At 41.1% G+C, this 22,163-nt stretch overlaps 4 protein-coding genes across 5 annotated transcripts in view; 2 read left to right on the plus strand and 2 right to left on the minus strand.

Annotated features, from left to right (window-relative positions):
- Positions 1 to 118: 118 nt before the first annotated feature.
- On the minus strand, positions 119 to 2,302 carry mrpl44 (mitochondrial ribosomal protein L44). The gene is made up of 4 exons (XM_069668870.1): positions 2,122 to 2,302; positions 1,216 to 1,684; positions 867 to 1,045; positions 119 to 630 (listed from the first exon to the last, which is right to left on the minus strand). The coding sequence occupies exons 1-4, from the start codon at positions 2,295 to 2,297 to the stop codon at positions 456 to 458; spliced, it is 999 nt and encodes a 332-aa protein (XP_069524971.1). The 5' UTR covers positions 2,298 to 2,302; the 3' UTR covers positions 119 to 455.
- Positions 2,303 to 2,598: 296 nt separating this feature from the next.
- dnaaf1 (dynein axonemal assembly factor 1) lies at positions 2,599 to 4,457 on the plus strand. Its single transcript, XM_069669135.1, has 2 exons — positions 2,599 to 3,544; positions 3,628 to 4,457. Exons 1-2 carry the CDS (start codon positions 2,599 to 2,601, stop codon positions 4,455 to 4,457), a joined length of 1,776 nt encoding a protein of 591 aa, XP_069525236.1.
- A 224-nt stretch (positions 4,458 to 4,681) lies between these two features.
- Positions 4,682 to 9,387, minus strand: mffa (mitochondrial fission factor a). 2 transcript variants are annotated; one of them, XM_069668454.1, is made up of 8 exons: positions 9,221 to 9,387; positions 8,327 to 8,544; positions 7,791 to 7,960; positions 7,585 to 7,676; positions 6,526 to 6,690; positions 5,647 to 5,703; positions 5,346 to 5,430; positions 4,682 to 5,249 (listed from the first exon to the last, which is right to left on the minus strand). In XM_069668454.1, exons 2-8 carry the CDS (start codon positions 8,538 to 8,540, stop codon positions 5,118 to 5,120), a joined length of 915 nt encoding a protein of 304 aa, XP_069524555.1. In that variant the 5' UTR covers positions 8,541 to 8,544; positions 9,221 to 9,387; the 3' UTR covers positions 4,682 to 5,117. The 2 variants fall into 2 exon arrangements, with proteins under 2 accessions (XP_069524555.1, XP_069524556.1); XM_069668455.1 differs by lacking the exons at positions 5,647 to 5,703; positions 6,526 to 6,690.
- A 917-nt stretch (positions 9,388 to 10,304) lies between these two features.
- Positions 10,305 to 22,163, plus strand: part of egfem1 (EGF-like and EMI domain containing 1) — a 55,692-nt gene continuing 43,833 nt past the window's right edge. The window contains exons 1-4 of the mRNA XM_069668623.1: positions 10,305 to 10,381; positions 11,391 to 11,525; positions 11,936 to 12,045; positions 12,202 to 12,306. Coding sequence (XP_069524724.1) covers positions 10,305 to 10,381; positions 11,391 to 11,525; positions 11,936 to 12,045; positions 12,202 to 12,306 — 427 coding nt within the window. The remainder of the gene's footprint in view (positions 10,382 to 11,390; positions 11,526 to 11,935; positions 12,046 to 12,201; positions 12,307 to 22,163) is intronic.

The raw sequence follows: 22,163 nt of genomic DNA on the forward strand, positions 1-22,163 counted from the left end.
AGCCAAAAAACCCGCAAAGTAAACATACGTAATACACCACAAACGATGTAAGTATAAACTGTATCTCAACACATTAATCTGTTATAAGAATATGAAATAAACATTTATTGATGCCACAATGGGAACATTTTTAATGTTTCAGGAAACATTTTAGTATGGAAGAAAACATGATTCAAAATGCATGAAAAAAAATATGATGTACAAATACACATACTTGTACATAAGATTTATTATAGATACACATGTAAGTAACTCCAATTTCCAACTGTATTATTTACAAGGACAACCAGATATCAAGTATATTTTGTGCCATGGACTGCTAAACCTATAGGTAACAGCCAAGGTAAACTATGAGACCAACAGACTCTTGAAGGTTTTTAATGTCTGCAAACCAGATGTACTAGATGCACTCCCATTAAATGACTTATTGCTGCAGCAAGATGGTTGTTACTTTTTTAATTGGTAATGACAGACTGAATTAAAGGCTGTTGATGTTGCTGTGGTGGAGAGAAGTCAAACGGCCTGTGGTTCTCAGTATATCCGTAGAGTTTCCTAAGAGCAACACGTGCTGCTTCTTCCTCGGCTGCTAGAAGTGTCTCTCCTGGACCCTGAGCCAGAAGCTTCTTGTCGCTAAATGAACACACAGGAAAACAAATACAAAAATTGGTAAAATAGGCAGATTAGACACAAATAACTTTTAATCATTTAGTCTGTTGTGAATATATGAATCTCACTCAAACTTCAAAGTATAACTAAGCGTTTGGGCAGGTCAGCTCTGACTTCAACCCTTTGATTTTACAGTTACAGATTTTTCAATCTTCCTTAACTGTAATTTGGGTTAACAGCATTCAGGACAGCCCACATACCTGTACAAGCCCACAAAGTACAGCGGCAGGACGGTGCTGGCTCCAGCAGACCTGATAAGGCGAGGCTCTGGCAGAGGAATGTTCCTGTCAGTAAGCTCCTTCATCAGTTGTCCCATGGGGTTGACAATTGTCCACATATCAAACAGGTCCTTCCCTATCAGCTGAGTGACCAGGAAGTCCTAAAGACAGGGGAGCAGATGAAGGTGAAGGAGGAAAAAAAAGAACAAAGTCATACTTCTTCCCATTTGAGTGTCATTAGTTGGATGCATGATCATTTCTTTAAGAAAACATTATTGTTAATATTATTGTTAATATAATTAACAACAATGCTCTGCCTTGAGCTTCTTACCCTGAGGAAAAATCCAGTTCGCTCTGCACCACTGCTCTCTTGTAGAGCTCCGGTCACTGCCATGAGCGTAGAATATAGCACATCATCAGGAACAGGACACTCTGCACTCATTGTTAGGTCTTCAATGCCGAGATTTCTTGCTACATGGGCTATGACTGCTGAACTGGTGAGGTGCCCTACAATACTCTCCACTCCCTCAGTTGGCAGGCTCGGAAAGCTGGCCCTGCACCAGTCGGTCAAGAAGCTTTTGGTGAATTCCGCTCCATTTTTACTCAGATGGATGTTGTCTTTCAAAACAAGAGCGGTGGTCTCAGAGTCCACGCCTAACTCCTGTCTCCTCTCTTGCTCCGCCTGCAGGTAACAAGGATTGACAAATGCTGTTTTCAGCAGCTCAAGGGAGAAGTTCTCTTGGAGGCGAGTGCTGAAAGCCTGGACCTCAGCATGATAATCCCAGTGTGGCTGTAGAGAGCTGAAAGACAGTAAAAAAAATAATTAAACTATGGAGTCCTGACTTTCTCTACAAATACTGTGTTTGAGCTGAGCAGACATACCTCCCTAATGATCACTAGAATTCATACTTTTTTTTATTTGCAGGAAAAAAAACTGACTTTGAGGATCAGAGACTTTACGGTTTAAATGTTATCATGAACAATAAATTATAATCACAGATTAAATTAGATACAAATAGGAACTGTTCGAAGGAGCCATGCTACCTAGCTACCTAGTGATTATAAACCACTTATCTGCACTGCCAATGTGTGCAATGCAACTATACTGCTTTCAGTGTCTAGTCTACTCATTCGGCTAAGGTCATTAAAACCACACTGTCCTATGTATCATATACATTAATGGCCTTGAGATGCTCTCTGGTGAACTCTTGTGTTAGCTAACTGGCGTTAGCCTTACCGTGGCTTCGGCGCTGGAGGTCCTTCGAGCTTTAACTTCCTTGCCATGAGGTATGTGTACGCTTTCATCCATCGCTTCTTCTCTCTAACCTGCGATAATGTTATGTTCCTGCAAACACGCTGACAGTGAATTCCTAATGTAAGCACACCACGATTTAGTATGTACCCGGACGCCATGTTGACCACTGACAGCGCAGTGCAACAGCCAAAGCTGTCCGACTAAGAACAAGAAACAACATCCGGCAAGCCGGAGAGGTCCTAACCTCAAATGACCAAGCGTAACCATGGTAACAAACATAAACGTTAACCAACGTTGGCTAACAAAGCGGACTGCTGCGAGAGATTCTATTGACAACACATCTTACGAACTGCTATACTGCTATAATATATACTAAAAGTTAGTGTAGATTATTTCTATTTGTCCTGCTCGTTGATTTGATATATTTTTGTGATGTCCACTGCTGCAGTCCATGAAATGATGGGAGATCAAATGTTGACAGCGACCCAAATGGAAAGCGGAGATGCCGAAATCAGTTCCCTAATCAAAGAGGGAGTGGATGCCATGACAAAGGATGAAGCTCAAGAAAACAAGGAAAATGACGAAAAAACTCAAAGCCCACTTCAAGAGAAAAAAGAAAAATATTCAGGACCAAGAATGACCAAGAAATTCCTCAAAGACCACTGTAAGCAGAACAAACTCTACTCAACACCTTGCCTAAATGACACATTGTATCTGCATTTCAAAGGCTTCTCCAACATTGAGAACTTAGAGGAGTACACAGGACTGAGGTGTCTCTGGCTGGAAAGCAATGGTCTTCAGCGTATTGAGAACCTGGACACCCAGACTGACCTGCGCTGCTTGTTCCTTCAGCAGAACCTCATACACAAGCTAGAAAACCTTGAACCCCTGAAAAAGCTTTGCACCTTGAATATCTCCAACAACTACATTCACATCATAGAGAACATCTCCTGCCTTCCTGACCTGAGCACTCTGCAGATAGCCCATAACAAGCTGGAGACTGTGGGAGACATAGAGCATCTGAGTCAGTGTAAGGCAATCAGTGTGCTGGACTTGTCTCACAATATGTTATATGACCCTGAGATCCTGAATGTACTCGAGGCCATGCCAGAACTACGAGTGTTAAATCTAATGGGAAATGACATAGTAAAAAAAATCCCAAACTACAGGAAGACCATGATTGTGCGCCTTAAGCAGCTCACTTTCCTGGATGATCGCCCCGTGTTCCCCAAAGACAGGGCCTGCGCAGAGGCATGGGCGGTTGGAGGGCTGGATGGGGAGCGCAAAGAGAGGGAGCAATGGGAAACACGAGAGAGGAGGAAAATTCAGGACAGCTTGGATAGCATGGCCAAGATAAGGAAGGACGCCCGGGAGAGACAGCACCTTCGAGAGCTTCAGGAGAAAGGTGAACTGTTTTCAACATTTACTACACATATACACAAGTGAAGTGAATTTGCATTGTAAAAATTATATTTTCTTTCATCTCAGGGATGGCTGAGGCTTCTTCCCCTCCAGACACTCCATGTGAAGAAAAGGACACTCAGATTTTGAGTTCATCACGAGGAGAGAAGATCCAAGCCTTTCTGCAGGACAGCCTGGATGCCCATGAAGAGTTCTTGCAGAGTCAATCAACAGAGTGCGACTATGAACATCAACCAGACAGCGAACATGTAGAAGAAGAGCAGTTGGAAGAAAGAGAAAATCCAGAGCAATCAGCAAAAGATCTAGAAAGCCTTGCAGGAGAGATGTTAGAGCCAGAACATACAGAGCAAGAGAAAAGACAACAAAACCAGTCACGTGGAATCCTGTGCTTGACAAACGAAGAAGAGAGAGAGCATTTTGAAAAGAAACAGCCCTCTCTCATCAGGGCAGCTCCACCTGAAGCAGACGAGCACGTACCAGCTCATGGTCCTGGACCGTTGGTTACAGAGCTAGAAGATGAAGAGCAGCTGGAAACCATTCACCTTCCATTACATCACTCACTGTGTATTGATGACCTTCCTGATCTGGAGGATGTGGACACAGAAGACTTCACAGAGATGTTCTCTTCTCAGCAAGCGATCAAACCAAAGATAGAGGTCATATCAGGAGGCAATGAAGAGGATGAGCCAACGGGGAAACAGAGTGAGAGCATCAAAAATTCATTGTTCTTAATGAGAGGCTGCAACAGAACAGCTGGGGTATCTAGCAGTTCTTCATCACTGGTGTATCAAGAGGATGGGGAGGCATTTGAGCCACTGATTTTTGAACCAGAGGAAGAGGCCAAAAAAGCTCCAGCCTACTTTCCACCACGCTGTTTGATTGAGGAGCTAGACTGACTCTATGACAGGCAGTAGATCGGCTGTGTTAGACCACGATAAATCCAGTCAGGGCACAGCATTAATTATCAAAATGATTACTGAGTTGTTAAAATATATAGAAAGGCAATTTGATGTCTAGGATATTTTAAAGATGTCGGTCTGTTCTGTTTATGTGGTTGTACCAGGAACATTATAGTGATGTGTGCATTACATTAAACACAATAAAAATACAGGACAACACATCAGATGTATAGTTTTACTAAATGTATACATATCCCAGTTTAAGTCACATATCACTCTCTCTGCAATAAATATTCAACATGTTACATCTCCACATTGCAGCTCAGTTTTTCTATATTGGTAAACAATTCTATACTGTATCTCTGGAGTGACATGAGCAAATATTTACAACAAGTCATGCTTAGCATTGAGCAAGAAGATTTCGAATAAAACCAAAACATGAGAACACTTGAGACCGGACCAAATAAGAGTAAAAAAATAAAACTGTACATGTTTTAAATAAACAAAATCAAAATATCAGCCCTGTGCGCAACAGGCTAGTGCATGTGTGTCAAGGTTTTCCTCACACAGGGACTGAGTGCAGCGCAAAGCTAATATTTGACACATAGAATAAGGGAATAATACGTTCTTCTGTCCAGACAGAAATACGGGTCGGCTCTAACGCCGCAACCACACCCAGGTGTTGACGAGCCAGAAAGCTACGGTGACCGAGTACAGGATCATCTCTCGCTTCGCTCGCTCCTTGTTCTCCTCTTCCAAATGTTGGAGTCTCCGGTTTAACTTGATGAGCTGAAGATAAAAACAAACATGTTTTTCAGGCTTAGGTTTTTCACCAAGTAGGTTTTACACCACAAGATGGAGATGAAGCATATGTTATGAACTAACCTGACGTCGAAGTGTGGTTGCATCGACCACGGTCATGTCATCGGGCCCTCCATCCATTGACGCTTCATATGTTGACAATGCAAGCCTGGAAAAGGCAACAGTTGGTTTGGGAATCACACAATTTCACCACCTCAGAGTGTATTATTAAGGTAGCATAATTATCGCGCAACTTAACCACAACATTATTTTAATAGATGTTTTCAAGCAGGATCTTAATTCTCTGTCTGAAGTGAGAATGGAAGGTAGGAAAGGATGAAGAAAAGGACAAAGGATCAGACGGAAGTTTGCCAGGTGAGATTACCTGGATTCATGCAGGGGGTTGGAGCTTGAGGCCGACCCCCCTCGAAGTGATGGTTTGCTACAGAGGTGGGGAAAGATAGGGGTGGGAGAAGGGGAAAATAAGAAAGATAGAGAAAGATACATATGGTACTGTGTTGCAAAGATGCACACGCATCACATGTACTTCTTAAAACTGCACCTTTTGTACTGTCCTGGAAATCAACAGGCTAATCTTTCTAGGACTTTAACAATGTAAAATTTGTAATTTTATTTATTAAAAGACATATAGGACAAATAGTCCTCAAGATTCAAATGATTGGAAACCCTAAAGAAGGCTTGAGCTGAAGTGTTTCTGTCGGTATTTTTCTGTCTGCTCAGATAAAGGCCTTTGAACTAGATCCATATGCCCTGCAGATGTTTTTCCTGATTGAAACTTATTTTCCGAAAGGGGAACATTAACATTCTTCCAAAGTAAAAGATACATTTTAGAAGAGTCAATGCTTAGTACAATCTAAACAAACCAGTCAGCCACCATTTTCATAATTTACTTGTTCAATAACAACCAATACACTGAGCCGTGGTAATGGCCTCCCACAGACTCAAATGGCACAATAGGCAAAAATCGCAACATTCTGATGATTAGATGCTGGATTAATATTGTTACTGAATGTTACAAATACTCCGTTAGAAAATGGTTATATGTTGCTTGAGCTTTCCACTCACACACATCAAACTATTCCAGCATTACTAAAGCCGCCCAACATTTCAGAAACACCAATCACTGTCCGAAAACAAGGGGTTTTAAGTGACTTTGAAGAAAATGTGATACAGCCCTCTCTGACCAATACCTAATGAGCCAAAGTAAAACAAAATATAAATGACTGGACGATTGCAAGGTCACCTGCGAGGGTTCTCATCCAAAACCTCCAGGACCTGCTGGTAGGCCCGACGTGTAGTGGACTGGAGGAAAGATAGAACACCACTAGCGCTGTACAGGTTGTGTTCTTCTTCAGTCACGGTGAGAGGGGGACAGGGGTGGAGAGTGGCTGGGGGGGAGAGGGTCGCACTGCTCAGTGCCCACCATTAAGAGCAGCCAATTCAGAGGAAAGGGGGAAGAAAAGGATAAAAGAAGAAAGAAAGGAAGGAGAAGGGAGAGGAATAAGGAAAAGGAACTGTTCTCAACTTCTGACTTTGTTAAAGATTGCAACTGAGTGAAAGTAATTAAAAATTAAAGTTGCAATGACATACAAAGATTTAACCTGCCAACCATTAACAATGCTGTACTCACATGTAATGCACCCAACAAAAACAGGAAGGACGTGAATGTATTTACTTTGAGAAACCAATCTGGATTATATTACTCAGGACAGATCAACATCTTGTTCATAGTTCAAGCCTTGCAATAGGTGGCAACCTCATGAGTAGTTCAAAGACATCACATGCAGCTGTACTTAGGAAAAGCATTTGCCCAGATCTGTGAAAATCTGTTTATAGTATATGCTAACATTGCTTGTATGCTTGAAATCAAAAATAGCTTTGCATGACAATTATCCTTTAAAAGTATTTGAATGTGTTTTGTTTTGTGTCCTGCAGTGTTGCAAATTAGGGAATGTGGCCTTTCAGTTTGTACATACACTAAATGGCAATTATTTCCATCCTTTTCCAGTCATCCTGAATGTATTTTACAACGGTGATGATGATCAAATCAAGATTAGTGCATCAAAACTTCAAAATCCTGGTGTTAATGGATTATTGTCAGCAACAAAACAGATAAATTGTGCATTCACATCAGAAGCTCCAAGAGGAAACAAACTTTAGAACGCCACAGACAACAGATCACCAGCAGCATCACAAAGAAAAAGGGACGTAAAAGAAAGATGCATCATGCTGGTGTATGCATATATGAGTTAAAATAGAGCTGGTACCAAGCTAATGGTGGTATATTCAGGCCAGTACTCACGCTGAGTCGTTGTGCACCAGCTGGCTGCTGTGGCGAGCGGCAGCATTCTCACTGGCCGAGCGTTCCCGCCTTGATCGTCCTTGGGGCCGCAACTACAAAAAGTAATAATAACATACATTCAAATGTGTTTTGCTGTAAGAGAATGAGTGGATTTCATGGAGTGTCCTAAGTGACAATATATATATATATATAGCTTTATCACTTACCCCCTCCTCGCTGTCTGGGGCTGGCCGCTGCTCCTCTTCCATAAAATCCAGGGGCCGGTCACTGAGGGTTAGGACTCTGGGGGGAGTCTTCAGTGACAGGCTCTCTAGGGGTGTTGACTGGATGAGGTCCAGGTCTCTGGGTCTGGGGAACTGGGGGTCACTATTGTCTCCTAACAGATACAAGTGTGAAGTGGAGTTTTAAATGAACGTTTGATACATTTTTACTTCACTTCATTAAAACATTAAACTGTGATATGAAAAGGTAAGTTGAATAATTCTTCTTGCTGTACAAGTGTAGTTAACCAACATGCCACTGTGCCTGTTGAATTTGTTTAATTTTCAGTCTTAAAAAACCTGCTTTAAAATAATCGACATGACATTAATGCAGGAAATGGACAAAGTCCAGGGCCACTGATAGAGGCACATCTAGTATCTGTCAATGGCTGTAATAAAGCCACATAATAATAAATAGGTTTACAGTCAGCCGACAGTCACTGATGTTCAGTGTGTTGCAAAATGATTAACAGCATACTGACCTGAGATCACAATCCTCTCTGGGACTTGCATGATGACACTGTGAGGGACCTCCTGAGATCCAAGATTAGGATCCTCGTGGCTTTGAGGAGCCACTTTGAGCATCTCAGGGATGCGCATCCTCTGGCTGATACCTTCAGTGTACTCCAGCTCATACTGGATACGGTTCATCTCCGCCATCTCTGCCGTGGGGGAGGGGAATGCTGCTCCGTTCATTTGGCTGTGTGGAATGATTTGTTCAACGACACAAGCTTATTGTTAGCAACAAAAAGGTCAACAAGGGCAGAAAACATGCCAACATGAGAAATCCCTGTGTTCTGATTTCACTTTCTTTTTCAGTCCAGTTTAACATGTTAGACTGCATACCTGTTGGCAAGTGATTTCAAACTACACCTGCTACTTATGGATACAGAAACACCCATCCTTTCAATGATCTCCTAATGGAAATATTGGTTCAGCTGGTGAGCTGTAGGCAGGAGAAGGAGATGAAGACTCCCGTGACACTATCATATGATGATAACTTTGTGTCTTCTGACTTTGCCAACGGACAAAAGGAAAGGTTGATAGTAACACTGTGTCAGATAAGAGCTGCGGAAGTTGCAGCTCGCATTACAAGATATGCCTTTATTTAACATGAATGCTAACATTATGCTAATATACCGACGAGGATACACTGAAGTAACACCAGTGAAGCTAATACATGATTACCTTTCAAAGTAACATTCACCAGTGTTTGCAGTTATCAGTAAACTCCTCCTGTCTAGTTCAGTGGTTAAATTACCATTAGGATATCTTAATAAAATCCTGAAGCTAACATGTTAGTTTAGGTTTGACAGCTAGAAAACACATTAGCGCCATTTCAAGCTAACGTTAGCGCGTTAGTTTCGGTTTCTTACCGTTTGGTTTGGATAGCTTCGTAGTCTAAGATGAATTATTTATCAAATCCAAAATAAAACACCTAAATATACTAGATAGTACAATTAAGTGTAGGTATTACAGATGATGTAGCTGTCAGGCATCTCCTTGTGTTGATATGAGAGGGGAACCTCCTCTCTTCTTCCTCTGTCTGTACTAACAGGAAGTGAAGTAACAGCTCGGGAGGAAGTGACAGCACTTGCACCAAGCGCCTAAATTAAAAGCACAAACATGAGATTAATTGTTTAATTTTGTTAAGTTAAATTCATTTTTTGTTTCGATATGTCAACAATGACGGTGACAAATTATTTTGATGTAATCAAATGTACCCAATTCATACATTTCTAAACAATACTAAGTTCATTATCAATTAAGTTTGATAATTTATATTTTGTTTTGTTTTAACGGTTTATACAGGCTACTAGTAGGCCTATATATTATTCCATTTTTTTTATCCTTATTTATTTATACAACCTAGCATTTGCTGTCCTTTTTTTGCTGCTGTGAAACTTTTTTCTGAGATGGATCATTAAACTGGATTTGCATCTATTCTAATATTTTTTGTTAAATACATAATAGGGTATTTTATTATATAAATTATGCAGGTTGATGTTTTTCTTGTATTTCTTTAATGCCTAGTCCACTCTCATTTTCGTACACATGGGAGTATGATATGATATATTTATAAGAAAGCTTTGGGCTAGATTTATTTTTATACCAAGCTTTTCTACCACATTATGTGTTTATTAAAACTAAAAGTCGATGATGGCCATGCACAGGTCCCTCTCGTCGGGTTTTGGGAGGTGGCCCCTTAGCGACTGTGGGTGGTGCATTAACTCGGGAGTCATTCTGCTGCGATTGACATGAGACGAGTCCTCACTCTGCCTAACCAGTAAACGGTAAATAACGTTCGGAACGTGGGAAATACTAATGCAAGAAAAATAGTCAACTTTTGAGTCATGACTTGAAGCGGACTTCCCTAAATATCAGGATGCTCTTCATTTGATGGACACAGAGGCAACGCCGATTGAATACTTCTCTCCGTGTCTGTAACTGGCTGAAATTATGTTCCCAGATATTTTGTGTGTGATATTTTTCAGCATCATGCACGTGGCATCACCTTTGGAGCTGCAGCTTGGCATGTAAGTGACGTGTTTTAAATAAATTCGTGTCCTGTGTTTTTAACTGGTTCTTATTAGATTGCAGCTAAATAATCATTTTAAAGACAAAGTTTTCCGTTTGCATTCTTTTAATGAGACAGAAGTAACGTTCCTTACAGCCTTCATTTTAAGGCAGGTATTTACACAGCCCAACTTTTACAAATAATAGCCTATATCCTTTCGTTTCTCTGTTAGTGTGTTGTAATTTATTGTGTTCAGTATCCTCTAGGAGTCGCTCTTTCTGGTCCCCATGAGGATAGATGTGTGTTTTATTGCACTGCCATAACTTGCTTCTGCATAATAGCTTGGAACGTGATTCGTTTTGTGGATATTATACTCTACCAGAGGTTTCCGAATTTAAATACACTGTGCTGGACATGACTGAAGGCTAGTTCTCATTACTGGAGAAGCTGAATACTTCCTCTAATGAACTTCTGGCTGCTTTGTATTGAAGCCAGATGGTTTATGGAGAAGGACAGCTCCGGATAATTTAGGATACCTGCACTGACAAAACAGAGTGCAGCATAGTACAATGTACATACATAATGAAAATGTACATATCAGTACATGCCTGCATGCACGTGAACATGCAAACAATTATGGGGGGAAAAAGTGCAGTGAAATTTCATTGGTTGTTTATTGCATGTCCATACCATGGGCTTTTTTTCCTGGACCTTAATCAAGCAGATTGCAACAACCAGGAAGCTTTATAATTGTTTGACAGGGTGTATGATGACTATGAACATGTGTAGAACATGTGTAAATTCATGTCTGTAACAATACATACATTTGCTCTGCAGGAGGCTTAGGCCACCATTGGAAGCTCTATAGCCAAACACAGGCACCTCAACATACTTCAGACAACATTTGAAATAAAGGACTCACAACATATAATGTTCTTTAAATATTAATTCTGATTGTTATTTCTAAAACAGAATTCATGATTGCATCTGTCCATCTCTTTCTCGTTTTGTGTGTTTTCCATGCACAGGCCAAATGTCTGTGCTGACCAGGAGATGTCCATGTTAGGAGGCCGTCAGCCTTGTGTCCAGGCTTTTACTCGCACTGTTAAAGTGTGGAAACAGGGCTGCAACAGCCACAGATGGTGTGTGGGCTACGAGAGAAGGTAAGAGCAAAAATACTTCCCCAAAGACGACTTTATCACAGACCATTCAGTGAAGACATTCCATTCACAGGCTTGGTCTGGATGGAGGTTTTACTCACATTGACCCACTGCCTTAGTCTAAGTGTTTCTGGTCAAGTGCCTTTGTCATGTATACGCAAGTTATCAGCTCCACTGGAATCACTGAGGCCTCTCTTTGTCTGAATATGAATATAGTTTGAGATAAAGTAACAAAGCTCATTCACCTGCATATGAATATGAAACATTGCAGCTTCGAATGTGAAATAACAGGCCTCACTCTGAAAATAGCCACTCCTTATCTTCATTGATAAATTCACAATATTTGTAATGTAACATTTTGAAAAGAATTAGGAAATAATAAATGTGACTATAACAGATTTTCTCCTCCTCAGGACAGCATACTACACAGTGTACAGGCAGGTGTACAGCATGGATTTGCACACAGTCTATAAGTGCTGCCCTGGCTGGACTCAGAAGGATGAAGAAGCAGGCTGTCTGCATAGTGAGTGTTAGCATTTTACGTATCACATAGGGCTAGTTTTGATATTGCTATTAAACTTTGTACAACTACTAACTACTTAGTAGATGGAGATCATCCATACTGCACACAAACATTGATACATCTGCAGCATTATGGTTTATGACGTGTTATCTACAGGGGTTTGTGGTACCAATACATGTTTCAACGGAGGCCGATGTGCAGAGACTGGAGACCAAATATGCCGATGTCCACTAGGCTTCAAAGGGACGCGGTGCCAATATGGTAAGTTCTAATTATCATGTGATAAAAAAGTTGGTCATGCTTTTAAACCTGTATACTCCATTCACTACAGTGCATGGTTGCATATAAAGTAAACAGCAGCAGGCTGAGTGCAGCTTAGTGAGTCAGTGAACCTACATCTTCAGAGGACAAAATGTTGTTAAAGCTTTAATGGGACCAGCTCAGACCTTATGCTTTCACTTTGCAGACGCAGACTGTGTCTGTAGTGTAGCTGTGATTGGTTGAGGCTAGTCTGCGGGGGTCTCTGGGTAGTTAAAGGTAGAAGCAGTGCTCTCTGGGAGGAATGGTTTCCTTTGAAGGCTAGAGCCTGGAGTGCTGTGGATAACCCAGCTGAGCTTCCACTCTATAAAAAAACTGTATCTTAATGAGGGTGTATGCAGCTCCGGTTTCATACGGTTAAGAAAGTAGAACTAATTTTTTCAGGAATCATAGCTTAACTTTTCTTTAATAGATCACTTAGTTTTATTTTGCCGTAACAACCAACATAAAGGAATAGGTCAACTTTTTTGTAATAGAGAGACATTAATGGGCCCGTACAGTACTTAATGATAAAGCTCAAGCCAGCTGTTAGTTTAGCTTAGCATACAGACTAAAAACAGAGGAAACAGCTAGTCTGGCTCTGTCAGAGCTCAATAATTAAGACAGACAATCTCATGTATTTAATCTCTGTACAAAACGAGTGAAAAAAAGTTTACAAAGGACAATTAGCTGTATTCCTATAGTCTTTACTAGTTATCTGGCAACTGCTTAAAGGAACAAACAAATGAGATACAACACTTTTGTGAAGATAGATTAAGATCCGCTGGTAAGTGGATTTTGTTACCCAGCCAGTCGAACAGTTTCTTTGCTTCAGTCTTTTAGCTAAGCTAAGCTATCTGGCTGCAAGCTGTAGCCTTATAATAACAGTACTGTTTAACATAAATATCAAACTATTCCTGTAATATTATGTCATTATTACAAGAGAAAGAAATAAAGAAAAGACCATGTTGAAAGATTTAAGGACATCAGAAAAAGTTATGCCCCAGTATTTTCAGTCTCAGTCCAGCTGCACTGCAACTGAACCGTCTTCACCTTTACAGATAAAACCAGGGATCTGTCATCATTAAATGGTAAACATTTACTGTAAGCTTGTACAAAAGCTTTATGTCCCTCTTGTCACTGAGCTTTGTCTTGTTACAGTCAGCGTCTGTTCTTTCTACTGTCAGACCCCTGCGGTCTGTGTAAACATGCAAACAGGAGGATGGTTGTTAGTGTTTTGGAAAAGTCCCGCTGAGACAGAGAGGAGAACAGAGGATATTTAGTTCCTACCCCCCACATGCTCGCAAACACACAAACACACACGCTGAAGAGGCTTTCCCGTTTGATTCCTTGGCTTTCCCAGGAGAGAGGGCCTGCCTGCCAGAGGTTTTAAAAAGTTCCTCCTCTTGCTCAGACATTTCACAGGAACGTGTCGTTGTTTGTTGGAGGTACCTCTCCCGTGCGTTTGTTTTGACACGGGCTCTTTGGTTTTCACACAGCGGAGTGACAGATTGGGTACAGATAGAGATATTAGATCTAATCCTGAATTCCTCCTGGTTTCTCTTTCTCTCATGCACATCCTCTCCATCGATCCTCCTCAGTGAGAACTCCTCTTGCTGCTCTCTTTTCGTAAAGCGTTTTTCCTTCCAGCATCTCTCGAGACAGATATTTCCTCACTCATCTGCCAGAATCATTATACAAGGAGGGAGCCAGCCAAGTTCTGAGTTCAGCCAGGTATCTTCACTGAACCTGCGCTGCGTGCAGACGCATATGCACCAATAATCCTGTGTTGTACGGGTTTAAGCCCAGGTTATTTAAGAGCATTTCATTATATTTTCTCATCCCAAAAATAATGTTTTGGAATCCTTGTTATACTTCTCAGATGTCTCGCGTTCATTGTCGTGTTAAAGCAAAATGTCCTTTTGCTTTGCATGATAACACTGGAGGTATTCAGTAAGTATCATATGTAAAACTTAAGCTGATTACAATGTTATGTAAAGAGGAGTTATCGGGGTGTGAACAGTTAAAGCTTGTTCCTTGACTGCTAAAACAATTACAGAAAAAAAGAGCTTTCAGGAATCCCCCCAAAAAAGTCATCAATAGTGAGAGCACTCATTTGAAGCAATCATGTATTTTATAGAGGAAGAGTTAATATTTTGCTTCCATATAAAGATATATCGTTGACTGAATATAGCTTTGGAGTAAAACTACATCCAACCACTTAACTGGTAAATTGAACAATGGGCCATTCCCAAAAACTGTGATTTATTGCTGGACAGAATTACCTGCAAGAAGTGCTGGGAATATTTTGTTTGTAAAGCTCTATTTTACCACAACTAAGGTCATTTCCTCCTACTCTGGTGTGATAATTTGTGGTTGGCTTATCTCTTAACAGATATCTACATATAAATTCACAGTGCGTAGGCAAGTGGCACTATTTTTTGTCAAGAAATATTTCTGGTTTCCGTTTGTTCTCTGATTAGTATTGTACACATTACACATGTAAGTTCCTGCAGGCATTGGTTGTAGGCCTCTTTTGCTGTCTATAACCCGACATCTGCCTATAAGTGCAGCTAACAATCCGTTCTTAGACGTTAGCTGTGTCTCAATTCAGGGGCTGCAGCTTTTGAAGAATGCGGTCTATGGAGGATGCGCCATTCATAGCCTGTGTAGACCGCTAAAGCCAAACTGAAATGAGACAGTCTGGTCTACGGAGGATTTCTTGTTTGCCTCTCCAGCTGGTCTTGCCATTACCCATGCGTCACCAAACGCCGCTCTTGTTACCTAGCAACAGGTAGCTTTTTAGGTTAACTAGCTAACACAACTAACGTGACACAACTTAACCATTTATTTTAAAGATAATTTGTTTCAAGGGCCCTTTCGTTTTTTTTAACATGTGTAACGCTAGCTATTTGAATGAGTTGAAAACAAAAACATTTACATTTAAAAGTTTATTCCAGCTGCATAAGAGTCCAGCATCTCGTTTGAATTGGCGCGCTCGGGATATGTTGGGTGTATGTGAATACGTCCGCAAAGGATGCCCCCGATGGACCCTTCGTGGCCCGTGAAAAGGAGGACGCAATTGTCGGCCGCATCCGAAGGAGCCTTCAAATTGGGACGGCCTTCGACAAACCGCTGTGATGCAATCAGCCTTCAAATACATAATTCGAAGGATGCAGCCCCTGAATTTGGACATAGCTATTGTCTCTCAACTCCAACATTCTTGCTTCTCAAGTTGCTAGTCGGACTGTAAGGAATGGCAACTTCGGGAAGGGGAAGTTTTGGCCGGATGTCCATTATTATGGCTACCCCAGAAGCCTCGAAAAGTTGGCCGTTGTTCTCAGAGGCTATTGTCAGACTATAGCCGACACGATCTGATAATGGTGGTTGACGAACCAGTCCAGTGGTGCATTTCACTACAAACTGGACTGGACTAGAACTAGGGTGGAAGCTTGAGGACATGCAGTGAAATTTGGGCACAAACAATAAAATGAGCTGCTCTCAAGCATGACTTGGTTCTAAACACTTTGTACTAAAGAGTAGATTCAAAAACAAACTGTTTTGTAACATAATATCAATACCAGCTAGAAAAGGAAACTTGCTGTTTGTGTGAATGGCTTCAGCTACAGGTCATCCTGGGAACCTGAATTATATATCTTTATGTGCACTCTGACCAACCAAGGTTTCACAAGGGAATCCTTTCCATTATTAGATTTGTGTTGTGAGCTTTACATTCCACAATGACATACTTATTACTGTCCTTTACGTGATTCATGTAGGATGGAGGGAAAGCAGTTAAGTAGACAGAGGCAGAAATGTTGACCTGTGTGGATTTATCCTGGAGTATTATGTTAAAGAAAACTGGACTTGTTTGGTCATGAAGATGTTTCACAAAGCTTCCTCACATTTATGATATAGTGTTTCCTCCATGGTCTTATCCTCTCCCATGTGCATTAAATCCTACTATGCCTGTTGTATTGTAGTGTGTGCGTGTTTGGCATCTCTTTGCATATTTCTGTATGTGTTCTGCCCTGCCATTGATTTTCTGGTTGTTGTTCCAACTGCCAATCCAGCTGTCTTTATTTTTCGAGGCCTTTTTTTTTGTTGATCCATGTTGTAAAGCATAGGTTTAAGCGGGCTTGTTAATTTCTGTGTGCATGTGGTGTATGCAATCCGAAATTAACCATAATAGATATGTCTGCTTGGATGTGAAGGAAGCTGCGAGCAAACCCTCAAAGAATTTTCACTTGACTCTGCAGCTCCCTGTAGCTCGCAGCCTTTCAGCATCTTGTTTGTTTTCTGGCCCTCAACACTAGCCAATAGTTGTTTTTATAATAAAGCATTCAGCAGCTAATGAGCCAGATATTTCTCCAAGGAGTTGGTTGAGACCAAAACTGAGCCAAAAGAATTGCACCTTCATTTGCCAGTTCGACTGAAACAAGAGTCCAAATGAATGCTAATGTTGACAGGTATATGCTGGGTGTGTTCGTTGGCAGCTGTGTGCCAACAAGTGTCATATTAACTTAATAGATATAAGATGATAGAACTGTTTTGTTTACAGCTTCTTTCTGCTGCCCCCGAGTGACCAAAAATCAGTTACTGCAGCTTTAAATAACATGTTTCTTCTTGAGGCAGAAATGATGCATGACGCTTGGCCTAAACTTCAAATATAGATATGAAATGAGTTTGGCACTGAGGAGATCCACCATATTTTGGATCACTGTATGTGTGTTGCAAATGATCACAATTAAAAACACTTACAGTGCTTCAGATAGATAAATCATGAGGATAAAGATGAGAGGGGTGGCAGCAGAAACACCATATAAGCCTGAACTTTCAGATTCAATTTCACTTCAACAGCACTTCAGTAGAGGAAGAACATAAATCGAGAGTGGTGTTAAAGAACAGTCTGGCTCTTGTAATAGTTCAAGCAAGAATCCGTACTGTGCTCCCTCTTTCCTCTTTTCAGCACTCGTCATGAATTGGCCTCTTGAACGTTACTCTCTTTGGTTCTGCTGCCAAGTAGTGGTGGTAGAGCCCACTGTGTGTTGTGGGGGCACCTGCTTTCAATCTCTGATATGAGACAGAAGGCACCGTCTGTGGCAATGTGTGTCAGCTCCTGACACCAAGGCCGTGGTGTTGACAGTGTGAGGTAATAAACAGCCTGGACAGAGCCCAAGCATGTGCTGAGACATTGGAGTCTGCTCTTTAATCGTTGTATTTACCCCTCACCCCCCTAGTGAATGCCATTCTGTCTCACTGTATTAGGGCTTGGATTTGGCTTCGCTTTGGTATAATTGGTGCAGAGGTCTGCATGAAATTAAGAGAGCACAGGCACATAACAGTGTGAGGACAGAAACCATCTGGTCCTCACTAAAGATGCCTGGCTGCCTTCAGAGCACTTTATAGAGGAGTTAATATGGACACTGCCTGAGACCTGGATCCTGTTGTACTGCAGGTTCTAGATATGTAATAAGACAGCTAACAACGTCACCCCGCATTACGGATTTCTCACCTTTCAAAGAGGTAAAGGGCTTGTTTAAGTGTCATACTTCAGGCAGCCATAAAGCAATCTTTTGACTAAGAGTAAGCATCCACTCTGGGGAACTCTGCAGAAAGCTTTACAGTTGCAGTAATTTCACACACGGGAATCGTCTTTCTTCATATGAACTCTCGTGCCTAATCCCCAGGACCTTGGGCTGTCTCCCTTAGGCTCAGATCTCACCTCAATCACTGAGCTCATGTCTGGACAGGACTGGTTTCCTTCCCTTTTAGATTAAACACACCTGTGTGTGTGTTTGTGTGTGTGTGTGTGTATGTGCATGTATGTAAACCTCTGAACATATGCTTGTGTTGTTGTGTATCATGTCCTACTTTAATGTTCAAATAGTGTTTGTCCTTTTTGAGAGTTAAACTGGTTTTAGTACAACAGCAGTTTCTGTGACAGCATTAATGTTCACATTAATGGCCACATGCAGAGTGAGTGGCCTTGTTGGCATTAAGAGGGAGACGGAGGCGAGTAGAACACTGTAGACTGAAGATGCTGACTCAGGGTTCTTTATTTAAACTCCTCAGGGCATTTGGTCTCTGTTCCTGTTCCTGTGAAGAACATGCTCTGGACAGGTGTTGTTTATTTGTGCGTCAGCTTTGAAAGTCTCAGTGGACGTGTTTCAAAGACCTTTCTTCTTCTTGCTCTGTAAGGCTATAATACCCATCTCCTGCTGGAGCTAATGGTTTGATACTTGAAGGACATTAGTTGTTTGTGTACAGTTCAGTTGTCCAATCTTGGAGAAAACTCTGGAAAAAGATCTGGCAAAGTCCTCAGATGGAATTGTAAATTATAGATCTGATGTCCTTAATGGATTCCTAGCCAGTGTTTGACCCCCATTCTTCCATTGCTTTCATAGGGAGCAATATCATTCATCCCTGCATGAAAGTCTCTCTTGGACAGAAGGAAAAATCTACTTAGAGCTTAGAGTATATTTTCTTACAGATTTCTGAAAGATGCAGTCCAGTCAGAATTTTAATGTGTCAACAACTTGAAAAATAAATCTAGACCTGCGGTGTTGAACCCATTGAAGTTATGAAAAATAGGGAGATGATGTCTCAGTTACTTCTGTGGTTGTTCTCACAGCTGAAGAGAACAGTGATGTCTTTTACAGGCCTGGAATGATCCTTTCACCATAAGTTAACTAACATACCATGCAATGAGTTCATCCTCTCTGAGTGTTTCCATGCAGTTCGTTCCACCGCTGAGCTCCAGGCTAATGAGGAGCATTTTGTTAGTATGTCTCTGGCAGTATTACAGAAGGTATTTCTATTTGAGTTAAATGGATTGTACTTATATAGCGCTTTTCTAGTCTTCCAACCATTCAAAGCGCTTTTACACTGCATGTCACATTCAGCCTTTCACACTTACATTCACACACTGATGGCAAGGCTGCTATGCCAATCTCCAACCAGGAGACAGCGCATACAGCGAAGGCCAGGCCTTTGCCCAAAAGACACTTTGACATGTGACTCTAGTAGTCAGGGATCGAACCCTCAACCTCAACCACAGCTTCCCCACGATGTTCCAATACTGTTGCGGTATTATCCTCCAATACAGCCTAAAATGCGGTATCTGGTTTTGTAAGCCAGTCAATGCACACTTCCAATTCAATAACCAATAAGCCACTCGTCAAAATAAACTGGTCTAAGGTAAATGATTGTGTGATAACAAACATCAGCATACATAGCTAGCTAAATGTCAGCAATCAGTGTTTATCCACAAATAGTATGTATATTCTTTTAATCGCATTATTAGAGGAATACTCATTGTCAGCCAATCCTCATGTCTTTGTATCGGAATTAGTGTCAGTAAGGAAAAAATAGCATAGGAACATCTCTTCTGTAGCTGCGTAGCTCTTTAATCTGTCAACTGCTTGCAGATTAAGGTCCAGTATCCAGTGTGTACCAATGTGAAATCCACTAGAGTTTGCAGCCTAAGTTTCATTGCAACCAGATTATGTCCTCATCTCAGATTTAGCCCTTGAACGATAGCTTGAATTGTGTTAAAAGTGTTTTGCAGGCTATGTTTTGAATTAAATCATAAAGGGAACCATGTGGTGGTAATGACGGCAGGCCTTGTTGTTTGTTTTGGTCTCATTTCAAAAGTGTCTTTAACCAAAATTTGTTTTTTGAGGCGTGGACGTCATGATGTTCTTTGTTTTTTTAAAGGACTGCAGCTCATACCTCATGATTTCCTGTGACAGGTTGGTCTTTGCTTTGGCTAGCAGTTTTCTCTTTAGGTTTATTGTGGTTACTGAAAAGGTTGACATAAAACTATGTTAACAATTTAGGCCTTTGGAGATGAACAGATCCCTTTAAAGTGTGCTGTAATATGGACATAATCCCTGAGTAATCACTACTTTACACCCTTGAAAAGGTACTAGACCTAAACTATGTGAAGATATGACTGAAGGCAGTCATTTGTGGAAATAATCAGTTAAGGAAAACTGATTTAAAATCCCCTGCAGCCTCTTTGCATCAGACTTTCCAGTGACAGAGACAAGCTTGTCTTAATCATAGAGCCCTCCTTTGAGTTTTCAGTTAAGAAAACTTGTTTGAAAAATGACATTTCCAGCAAAGCAGCAAAAAATGCGTGTCATATGTTTTCTCCCTATATTACAATGATTATCCACTATAATGAAAAGGCAGGCACAGATCTAAGTACTGACTTTTCCTCTAGGATGACTGAAAAGACCAGGTGGCTCATTGTTTTAATCAAGGCTGCTGTGATAAATGTGATAAACGCATCATCATGAACAAGAAGTAGTTACTCTCTTTAGAGTCTAAAACATTTATTCCAAGGTCTTGTGTGACTCTGTCTATCGAAAAACATTGATACTAAGATGGTAGTCTACACTTGTCATTTGCTAATATTTCTGTATATTTCTGTTTAAGCCCTGCATACCTCCCCTTCCTGTTTTCATTCCTCAAGTCTGCCATTAACTCTGTGGACGTAGGAATCACATACCAAGTCACAGGCTTTAGGGTAGCAGGCCTGACAAGAAGGACAGACTGGGCAATGCGAGTGCTCCATGGTTAGCAGAGCCATCAGGAAGAAGCTCATTAGAGCCCTAATGGCTGCCATATGGCAGGGAAGTTCTCACACACTAAACAAGCACACCCTCATCTCTCCAGATGCATTACGGCGCCGTTGTTTACCAGGTTAATGCTGAGCGGGTCGGAGCTAATGGTCTGTGTGATTGACCATGTGCTCCCAAAGCTCACTGTGAGATTCCAACAGTAGCAGTGGAGCTCATTCAGATTAAAGGAGTTCATCTGCATTGAACTTGGCTTGGCTTTGCCCCTGTAGTGTTAGCATTAGGTCTGGTAGGGATCACGTGGGTGAGTGGCCATATACCTGTGACCATCTGTAAATCTAAAAAAGATATGTATTCATTCTGTTGAGCTGACTTGAATCACTCTTTTAGGACTTGATGAAATAAGCTCCAACAAAGTCTTTTTCAGTTCTCTTAACTAATCATTCCCAGTCCAAATTGTCTGACACAGGAAGCTGATACAATATGATGTGTGCAATCTTAACTACTTCATTTAAATGTGATTAAATTCTCATGTTGACATTGCGGGGCGGCTGTGGCTCAGTGGTAGAGTCGGTCGTCCTTCAATCGGAAGGTTGGAGGCTCGATCCCCAGCTCCCTCAGGCTACATGTCGAAGTGTCCTTGGGCAAGACACTGAACCCCAAATTGCTCCCGGTGGCTATGAATGTGATACCTGATTGACAGTTGGGCACTTTACATAGCAGCCTCTGCCATCAGTGTATGAATGGGTGAATGTGATATGTAGTGTAAAAGCAGCTTTGAGTGGTCGCAAAGACCAGAAAAGCGCTATATAAGTACAGTCCACTTACCATTTACATAACTTAAGTTGCCAAATCTACTAGATGACTTGACCGGGTCAACAATCCATTTTTACAGTGCACTTAACTAGAGGCTACTAAAAATGGCCTCTGAGCAAGGAAGCTAAAAAATATACTTCTTACAAACCTTCATCAGTCCAAACTCTGGATTCATGTCTGACTTTTAGACCCTGAGGCAGCTGCATGGCTACAGGACAAGGGAGTGAAGACGATAACTGTTTCCAGTACGGAATATGCTATCATTCATGAGACTGGGAATTGGTTAAAAGTAATATATGACAATAGAAAACTGTTTTGAATTTGTGTAACCAACATGCGATTCATGATGTTTCTTAGGAACAAAAGTGACTTTTATTTGTCAAGATGTTTTTCATGATAAACTTCAGACATAGATAA

This window comes from Semicossyphus pulcher, unplaced genomic scaffold (genome assembly GCF_022749685.1).
Source record: "Semicossyphus pulcher isolate SPU_LCO1_2020_fin unplaced genomic scaffold, fSemPul1.0.p SCAF_19, whole genome shotgun sequence".
Lineage (NCBI taxonomy): Eukaryota > Metazoa > Chordata > Actinopteri > Labriformes > Labridae > Semicossyphus > Semicossyphus pulcher.

What these genes read in the sequence shown, in the direction of transcription:
- mrpl44 (XM_069668870.1), bottom strand. Translation starts at nt 2,297, where the DNA reads ATGGCGTCCGGGTACATACTAAATCGTGGTGTGCTTACATTAGGAATT. An exon ending in CCTCCAGCGCCGAAGCCACG is followed by an intron (nt 1,685 to 2,121) that starts GTAAGGCTAACG and finishes ACTGTCTTTCAG; the next exon opens with CTCTCTACAGCCACACTGGG. An exon ending in TACTTTGTGGGCTTGTACAG is followed by an intron (nt 631 to 866) that starts GTATGTGGGCTG and finishes GTGTTCATTTAG; the next exon opens with CGACAAGAAGCTTCTGGCTC.
- dnaaf1 (XM_069669135.1), top strand. Translation starts at nt 2,599, where the DNA reads ATGGGAGATCAAATGTTGACAGCGACCCAAATGGAAAGCGGAGATGCC. An exon ending in TCGAGAGCTTCAGGAGAAAG is followed by an intron (nt 3,545 to 3,627) that starts GTGAACTGTTTT and finishes CTTTCATCTCAG; the next exon opens with GGATGGCTGAGGCTTCTTCC.
- mffa (XM_069668454.1), bottom strand. Translation starts at nt 8,540, where the DNA reads ATGAACGGAGCAGCATTCCCCTCCCCCACGGCAGAGATGGCGGAGATG. An exon ending in AGAGAGGATTGTGATCTCAG is followed by an intron (nt 7,961 to 8,326) that starts GTCAGTATGCTG and finishes TGTATCTGTTAG; the next exon opens with GAGACAATAGTGACCCCCAG. An exon ending in CTGGTGCACAACGACTCAGC is followed by an intron (nt 6,691 to 7,584) that starts GTGAGTACTGGC and finishes GGCACTGAGCAG; the next exon opens with TGCGACCCTCTCCCCCCCAG.